Here is an 8,919-nt window from a genome sequence, read left to right as displayed (position 1 = left end):
TCTCTTTCCCTGCACTGATTCTCCCTGTTGACAGCACTGTACAATTTCTGTATTTGCCGTGGCTTTCGGAGATCTGCTGCTGGCCATCTCAGGAAGGCCCGGGGGAGCGCGGGATGGGGCAGCGCCCGGCCGGCAGGGGCGGGAGACATGGGGCGCGGGGAGGGAGGCTCCGGAGAGCGGCCGGACGGGAATTTCCTTTCAAAGGTGACTTAGAACCTCTTCATTAGGGTAGCGCCCTCCCGGGCGGGCCCTAATGGCGAGTTTGGCAGAGTCAGCGAAACGCGGCGCGGCTGCCGGGCGGCGAGGAGCGCCCTCTCCCGCACCCTCGCCGTCTCCCGCGCCGGGCAGCGGCGCGTACGAGCCATTTGCAGCTCAGGCAGCCTCGCGAGCGGCCGCCGCGCACTGGCCGGAGCTGGCTGCACCATGGAGCTGAAGAAGGACAGCAACGCCGTATCCATCGACATGCTGCTGATCGTGCACTCGGAGAAGCGGCACGCCGCACAGGGCGCGCTCTCGGACCGCCAGGCGGACCCGGGCGCGCCTCCGCAGCGCAGAGGAGGTAATGCGCCCCCAGGCAGGGCCCCGGCCTCCAGCCCCTGGACCTCCTCACCCCAGGACCCGCCTGTTGGGGGGGCGCGCTACGCGCCCCCCCCGAAAGGGGTCCCCGAGGCCGACCCGCTCCCTAAGGCTGGCTGCGCCTCCGCGCTGCGCCTCTGGCATCCCGTGGCAACGCGCAGCTCCGCGATTGCCCCAGTTGACACCCCGTGCAGGCCTGCCGTGCTTCCGTCACCCCCGGGAGCAGGTTTCCTCCTGGTCACTCTTTGAAGGGTGCAGATCAGGTTGGAAGATGCCCTGGAGGAAAGGGACCTCGGGCCTGAATCCTGCGTGCCCGAGGCCTGCTCCCCACAGGCCGCATTGCAGGGTACAGGGGACCCAGGGGGATTCGTGTGCTGAGTCAACTTTGAGGTGGGACCCTCCCTTGGTGTCCTCGCACAGTTCATGGCCTCACTGTCCCCTTTCTTGAGCCCTCTCCCAGCCTCCTACAGCAGAAGGCATACCAGGTGTAGAAGGCACACAAGCTTGGGTAGGCTTAGACTTGAAATCTGCTCTCCCCACTTTGGCTTCTCTGTTGATTCTACTTGTCCTACAGACTTTCTGGGGAAGAGTAGACTGGCAAAATAAAGCGACTTTTCATAGAGTGATTGTGGAAAGCAGGGCTCTGGCCTCTGTACTCTCCAGAGAACAGGACACAACGTGAAGAGAGTAGAGATGGAGAACAATGGCGGTTAAATCAGCCCCTCATACATCTGGGAACCCCCTGGCCCCGAGTCCCTGAGGAAGCCCTCAGGAGCCCTTGAGGAGGCTGGTGTGAGGGCGCACTAGACGCACTGTGTCCTGGTTTTTTGGGAGCGAAGCTTCACAGCCCTCAAGGTAAAATGACCTGCCTCCTGTCTCCCTTCCAGCTCCAGAGCTCCTTGAAGGTGGTCCCCAGTTCTTCTGTCCCCACAGCCCCTATGCACATTGAACGTGCACCTTCCACCTACCCTGCTGAAGCAACGGTGCCGTGGGTAGCTTTGCCCCCCACCAGCCCCACAAGCTGCAGCTGCCCCATAGCTCCTGGTGACCTCCTGGGGAGGCAGACAGGGGAAAGAATAGAGATTCTGGAGAGCTGAGAATGTTGGCAGGTACCCCAGTCTCCCGAGGGATTTGGGGCCCAGGAGTTATTTGGGTTAGATGGTTCTTTAGTTCTCAGAGCTGCCCCTGGGAGAAGGGGAGATGGCCCGCGCAGGGGTATTTGTAATGAGGAAATTGGCAGAGGCCGTTGGCCTTCCTTGATAGAAATGTGGCTGCCCCTACTGCACGGACTGCGGTCCGGAAGGCCAGAGGCCCCCCACGAGGCGCAGCTCCAGGTTAGCGCATGAGTCCCCTCCTCCCTCTCTCCTTCTGATCACATCTCTCCGAAAGGCTCTGACACTAGAAAGAGAGGGCAGAGAACACAGAGAAGGCCCAGAGATGCCAGAGATCGGGGCTGCTCAGAGAAGCGTCCAGCACCCGGCATAAAGCCTACATGAGGCCAGACCAATGCACTTCACACTCATGACCGTGACTCAGGGAAAGAAGACCGCTGTTTGCTGAGCCCTCTCTGCTGAAATTTTTCTCCAAATATTTTCCTGACAGACATTTCTCCCAGGCGCTATGGCAGCGGAGAGACCCGTGTCACTTACTGATGATCGGACAGCTCTGCACCAGAGCAGGGAAGAGGGAGCATGCATGAACTCCAAGGCCCGCTGGGCAGCAGTAATGTCCAGGAGACCGCTGGCTAAGCCAGCCTGCGGGCCCACTCCTTGGGACAAGCTAAGGAGGGGAAATGCTGGACGAGACCAGCTTGTTCCAAGGCCTCCTGTTAGTGCACAGAGATCCAAAACCCACCCCTCCCCCACTTCCAGGCGTCTCCTCCAGTCTCCTCCCCGCTCCAGGCCCCCAGCTGGACAGGGAATCTTCCCCGGCTCTGCAAAGGAGGGCCTGAGCTCTGCTTTGAGAAAAGAGCAAAGCTTGGTTACTCTCACATGCAGAGGACTGAGTAAGGGTGTGACCAGGTGGCTTTCTGTTGTGTCCCTGTGGCAGAAAAGAGTCAGAGGGACAAGGGGCAGGGAGCATGTGCACTGGGAATTTGGGCTGCAAGTCAGCAGATACTCCCTCCCCTTTCTTGCAGGGCCCTAGCATTTCCCCAGCAGTTTCCTTAGAGCCGCACTTCTCCAAAACATGCCTAGAAGCCCTCAACTCCTATTGTATATTCCCCTGGCCATGGAGGAGGTAGCCTAAAGCTGCCACACCAGGTCTGAAAAAGCTTCAATGCCTTAGGTTTTATCCCCAAAGTAGATGGGATGTGTGTATTCCACTCCCCAAGTGTCGGTGAAGGTTCTGAGTGGTAAGGCCCAGACACTGACTATGGAGGGCTATGCGGAAAAGAAGGGTGTCAAGAAAGGCCTGGGGGCGCTCAGAGTGGTGCAAAGGGTTGGAGACCCAGACTGGAGGCTGAGCTTCCAGGAACGCAACCATAAGCTGTGCGGAATGGCTGGTTTGGTGAGGAAGCCTCCGCTGCCACCAAGGAGCCCTAGACGCTCCTTCTGCGCCAGGAACTTGAAATTATTGCAGCAGCTTGCGCTGCCAGAACGTTTGCCAGTTCTGTGCCAGGAACTCGACCTTGCAGCCATCACTTCCAGCCACCACCAGAGAGAGAGAGAGAGAGAGAGAGAGAGAGAGCGGTTCCATTTGCTTCCCTGTTGCCTCACTAGGTCCCAAGACAGAATGGGACACAGGTTCATATCAGTGGATGCCTCGGCCACACAGGTCCATGCTCTAGCTGCAAGGGAGGCTGGGAGAGCAGGCAACCATCACGTTCAATTCCCATAAGGATCCATCAGTTTCCATCTTTGCCCACCCGCCACCCACATCAAGACTCTAAAAGTGGGAGATTCACCACATACAGAAGTAGGCAGGAAAAATGAATGGCAAATGTCTTCACAATAATGCTTCCATATTTATGCAGTGGAAATGTGGGAGTGACAAAGGGGCACCTCTATTGTGAAAATTCTCCCTGAATGATCCTGATAACCAACCCGCCACCCTTGGAAACTACCGTGGTAATATTTTTTTAATGTTTTGAACGTGGAGGTTTGCATTCATTCCTTCAAGTGCACTTCATTCGTGGGCAGCCTCCCTCGGATCCCGGGAGAGCCAAGCTCCACCAGCCCCGCTTTAGCCCAGATCAGTTTGCAACTGGTGCATCACACACTTGACCTGAGTCTCCCCACCGCAGAGAGCCTCACGCCAGTCCTTGTTACTTCACAGGGCTTCAAGGTGTTGGAAACGGAATCCGGAGATGGCAGAAATTAGAAAGAAATGACCTACATGGTAAATTCTCTCATTTTCATTTTGTTTTCTTTTCGATCTCTGGAATTCAACACACTGAAAAATGCCTGGAAGCATTGGGTTTCACTTGCTTGAAGACTAGTCTAGACATCTAACCACTCAGACAGTGGCTGCTTGTGATGCAGCCAGGCCTCTGGGGGCACTGTGACCCTGGAAAATTTTCCTTGGAACAGGTCCACCAATTTCCTGGAGGGTGTGCGGGGAGGCAGGCGGAGCGATGCTATAACCCTGAGCACCCACTTGTTCGCTGACTGAGCTATAAAGAACTTGGCATCATATGGGATGGTGGGTTTGGGTGTGTTCCCATGGGAGGTGGGGCTTCCCAGGTCATGCACCCCATGCATCTTGGGGCACCCATCTTTTGAAAATATTTCTGAACAGAGAAGAGAGCAGCCTGCCTTGGGTGGTGTTACTCAAGGCCTCGGGAGATGCCACTCAAGGGTTCTGTGGCTCCTGGCCTGGGATCCAGAATACAATAAGATCTGAAGAAATCAGCTTCCAAAGCCTCTTTATGGTGCCAGGTGTCTTTCCCCCGCAGGCCCAGAATTTCTCTGACCAGGCCATGCATGAACCGTTATACTGGGCCTTATTCTGTGCCCTTATTGTGAGGTTTGTAAGCCCGGCCTCCAGGAACAAACACTGTGGAATTGCACTGTGGGCATGTGAGAATTCCAGTAAGAATCAGACCTCCATTCCCTGAGCCCCAGTAGGGGATTCAGTCAGATTCCGACTGTGTGAGCCCCAGGATTGGATGACTGACTCATCAAATGCCAGTAGGAAGGGATCCACGCCCCCATGACCCTCCACAAATGGGGAAACAGGACCCCAATTGAACAAAACAGAGCACCTATGCTCTGCCATCCTTCTGACAGTAACAAAAGGGGAGGATGAAATTCTAAAAGTAAGTTCATGCATTCATTCCCTCGGTAAAGGTCGACAGTGATTACTTTGTGCCGGGAAGGGTTCTAATTGTTGGAGATGGAACAGTGAATGGGACAGTCGGGAGTGCCTGCCCTCCTGGGGCCATGTTAGAATGATTGCATCATAATGCCATTCACCATAGCCGAGTCTCAGCACCCTGGAGGTGAAGAGCTTGCCTGTGTCCCCTGCACTGTGCATGGAGATAACTTATCCTCAAGACACCCCCCCACCAGGGACCACCCTCTGAGTCCTGGCTGGTGGGCATGCATGGGTGGGACGGCTTCCTAAACCTTGATACGGGGCCATCAGATGGTAGACGCACCAGTTCCAGCTCTACCTAAGCAGACGCCAAGGTTAGCGAAACTGTGCTGTGGGCTCTTGAGAATTACAGTAAGAATCAGACCTCCAGACACCTGACAGCCACAGAAGCACATAGCAGCCCGTGCAGGGAGGCGTGCTCGGCCAGTGTGCGGGTGGGTGGAGGGCAGGCGGGCCACGTGGGAGGAAAGAGACACTGCGTCTGTGTTTGTTGCAGCTCTTACTTTGCCTGAGTTGTTGGAAATTCATCTTATGGCTTCTCGGGCATGTTATTAATGTTATCAGTCCTCAGGAGAGGACTGAAATATACTGAATTCATCCTCTTTTTACTGTCTTCGGGGTTCCTGGTTTGGGGGAAGTTTAGTGGAAAAATATAACAAAACACAAAGAGACGTGATAACTCTTACAAGAGTCTTCCTTAAGACATGAAGTGGGTCTTAGTACAATGTACCAGCCGATAAAGAGAATGATTATAGTTCTTGCAATACCACCCAAGAACTGAGAGTTTCAGGTAAGTGCAGGGCTGGAGAGAGGCCACACAGAGGCCTTGAGCCTGGGAAAGATGATGGTTCCACCACTCCACCAGCATAACGCAATTTAAAATTTACTAAGTCAAATTTGATTTATTTTTTCGAGTGGCATGCTTGCATCCGTGCAGAGGTTAAAATTCCAGCTTCTTTCTGTGTTTTCTGATGGTGAGGTCCTGGGTACATACTTGCCTTGCTGGTGCCCAAGGCACCCAGCCCTGGTAACTGGATGGCTTTCATCTGAGAAGGAAGCAGCTGATGGCTTGTGCTTGGTGGAGTGTGCACAAATGTGGCTGAACGTGGGGTTGGTCCAAAAGGGCACATGTCCCCCCTCTTTCTGCACTGTGCACTCCTTGGGCTGGGGCGTTGGCAGGGTGGGGGGAGCCCGAGTACTCCAAACTTTTCCAAGCAGCAGGTGTTTGGGCTGAGCCACCAGCTTGCCCGGCAACGGGCTTCCCCTGCTGTGATTGGCTGCTTTCCTTGGTCCTGGCCGAAGTCTGCCTAGCAGCACAGGGACTAATGCCCCACAGCTACAGGGAAACCAACTGTGCAACCCTGACTATAAATAGCCCACAGCAGCTATGCCAGCCAATCATCCTCCTTGAGGATTCCCTTCCCAGATCCTATTTCTTCCATCAGCCAGCAGAGCAGGGATGCGGCCAGCTGTGCCCGCAGGAGGCAGCTGCCCTGTCCTCGCCTGGGTCTGGCCTGGAGCTCCAACCCAGCATACTGCATCACCCTGGGTTGGCACACACAGTGGTCCTGGCCCTTGGCCAACCAACCGACCTCAGCCCGGTGGGGGCTAAGGGTCCTGGCTGGGCCTGCTTATAGAGAAGGCTGGAGAGGATGTGCTTCCCAGCCAGGAGGATCGCACGTCCAGCCCAGCTCAGTGACCCACCCACCCATCCACCCTGACTGGCTTCTGCCTGAGCCCAGGCATGGGAAACGCTGAGTGACAGATCTGGTTGGGTACACAAGGGATGTCGTATGAATGGAACCAGGTCAGGCCAGTGCCCCTGAGTGCTTGCACCAGGTCCAGGCACAGGTGCCAGTGGTCACTTCCAGTGACAGGCCCAACAGCCTTTCTGCAGCCCAGTGGGAGACCAGGGGAGAAGATGGCAGGCCAGGGTGGTAGTGGCCCTTCCCCCACCCCTCCATGGCCTATGGCAGCAGCTGAGCATCTCTCCACAGCAGCCTGGCTCCACTAGGCTCTGAGGACAGCTCTGTGTCCCGGGACATGAATATCGCCAGTGCATGGAGAGCATTCACCCTGCAGAACAGGTGCCCTGCAAATGTCTGTGAAACAACAAAACTGCAAGCACCCCAGCTCCTAGGGTACAGTAGGCGGCAGGGTACCCACACACCCCCATTCCTCTCAGAGGGAGGCAGGAGGCTGGAGACTTGGGTTCAAGTCCCGCGTCTCACCTGGCTGTGGGGTCTTTGGCAAAGTTAACCAGTCGAAGCTTCAGGCCTGTAATCAGGATAGGAGCCTCCCTGGCTATTCCAAAGAAAGGTGTGGAGATCAGCGGGGCAACCCTCTGCACCTTGGGAACTGGGCCCGGCTGCAGCAAAGTCAGGAGCTGTGGTCACTTAGCCCACGGGAGGCGTCTCCAGCTTCTCTAGAAAAACCCAGCCTCTGCCGGCACCTGCCGAGAGCGTGAGGCTGTGCGTACACGGGCTCCCGGTCACTTGCCTGTGTTCAGGTGTGTGACTCTGCTGATTCACACGTGTTTAGACCACGCCTGGCAGCTCTCTCCTCTGCCTGGGGAAAAATCCACCCCACCGTGGGCCCAGTGGTCACTGCAGTTCCCTCTGTCTTCCTTAAATAGGAAACCTGGTGGAGAAGCAGCACGCCCAGCAGACCCAGGTCATCACCTCCTACGACAACCAAGGTAAGGTTCCGCCACTGCCTGTGACCTTTCCCCCAGCTCCTGTGTGCCCGGATCCACTGTTCTGGCCAGAGACAGCAGGTGCAGAGCCCAGACCGTGGGGAGCAGGGGCCTCTCTGTCCTGGGGATGCTGGAGCACCCTTCTCCTCTCCCACATGCCATGGAAAACAGTGAGAGGCTGCATGTGTCGTGGAACAGAGAAGTAAAGTCCTCGGGCTCCAGCATGCACTGCTGTCATCATCATCCCCCTGGTTGTCATCACTGTACCTCACATTTGCTGAGTGCCAGCTTCATGGCAGGCACCCTGCCAGACCACGTACATGGTCATTCTCATGTGGGTTATGCCTCACAACAGTCGTATTTGATCGGTGCTCTTACTATCTTCATCTCGCAGATGAGTGAGCTGAGGCTTAGAAAGGTTTTCTTTCGTCCAAGATCACATGGCCAGCAAGAGTCAGAGCGGGAGCCGCCTGACCCCCTCCCTGCCCCGCCGGCCCCACCCACCCCCCAACCACCACCAGGCCTCAGCTGTTACACTTCTCACAGCTCTGCTTCTCGTAGAAACTGGCCTCCCCCTACTGGCTCACCGTGTGCAAGCCTTCCCTCCCACTGAGGCACAGCGGTTCCCTGGCCTCTCCTCCTGAGGCTGAGCCTTCCAGGCCCTTCCACCCAGGGACAAGTTTAACTCAGCAATGGGGAGTGAGAGAGCCCTTCCTCAAGAATCCTCACTTTGCCAGGACGGGTCCTGGGGGCTCAGGGAGGGCAGGCAAGGGCAGCCCCGTGCGGACTCTGCAGGTGACTGGATCTGAGAGCACGGCGGGGTAGAGATGGGATGGCTCCACAGCTACAGCTGGAGGAGAGGCCAGGTTAGAGACCTCCACTCCCCCCCCCCACTAACCTCCCCTCCTGCTACCCCGGTTTTTCTGCTCAGGGCCTGGTGCCTGAGAGCTCTCGTAGACTCAGCCCCAAGATGTCACCACTGGTGCTCTCAGCACTGATGTCCTAATCTATAAGGGTTACGTCCAGGGTGCAGTGTGGAAGGAGGATGCCCTGGAGGATTCGGAGGTCCTCGGGGAATCGCTGTCTGAGACACCGGCTAACCCACCATCCCCAGGGAAAGGCACTGGCAGGTAGTGAGGAAGGGCCTGTCAGCTCAAGTTCCCAGCAGGAGGTGGCCAGCTGTCCTTGCAATCTAGGTCAGTATCCATTTAGGGCAGAATTCCTGGGACTATGGCTGCAGGACAAACCCAGGCCCCTGCTTCTCTGAAATGGACCTAGCAGCACAGCTCACCCCAAATAAGAGTAAGTGATACCTCACTAGAGTGAGAGTG

General features: G+C 56.4%; 1 protein-coding gene across 4 annotated transcripts in view; it reads left to right on the top strand.

Annotated features, from left to right (window-relative positions):
* The first annotated feature begins 369 nt into the window (after positions 1 to 369).
* Positions 370 to 8,919, top strand: part of KY (kyphoscoliosis peptidase) — a 49,485-nt gene continuing 40,935 nt past the window's right edge. For 2 of the 4 annotated variants that reach the window (XM_027091690.1, XM_027091687.1), the window contains exons 1-3: positions 370 to 559; positions 3,853 to 3,915; positions 7,529 to 7,591. In XM_027091690.1, coding sequence (XP_026947491.1) covers positions 424 to 559; positions 3,853 to 3,915; positions 7,529 to 7,591 — 262 coding nt within the window. In that variant the 5' untranslated portion in view covers positions 370 to 423. The remainder of the gene's footprint in view (positions 560 to 3,852; positions 3,916 to 7,528; positions 7,592 to 8,919) is intronic. The other 2 variants (XM_027091689.1, XM_027091688.1) reach the window with 2 other exon arrangements.

This window comes from Aethalodelphis obliquidens, unplaced genomic scaffold, assembly GCF_003676395.1.
Source record: "Aethalodelphis obliquidens isolate GAN/ISIS:26980383/991018 unplaced genomic scaffold, ASM367639v1 scaffold72, whole genome shotgun sequence".
NCBI classification, from domain to species: domain Eukaryota; kingdom Metazoa; phylum Chordata; class Mammalia; order Artiodactyla; family Delphinidae; genus Aethalodelphis; species Aethalodelphis obliquidens.
Note: the sequence above shows the minus strand (reverse complement) of the source record. Positions and strands in the feature narration are given on the sequence as shown.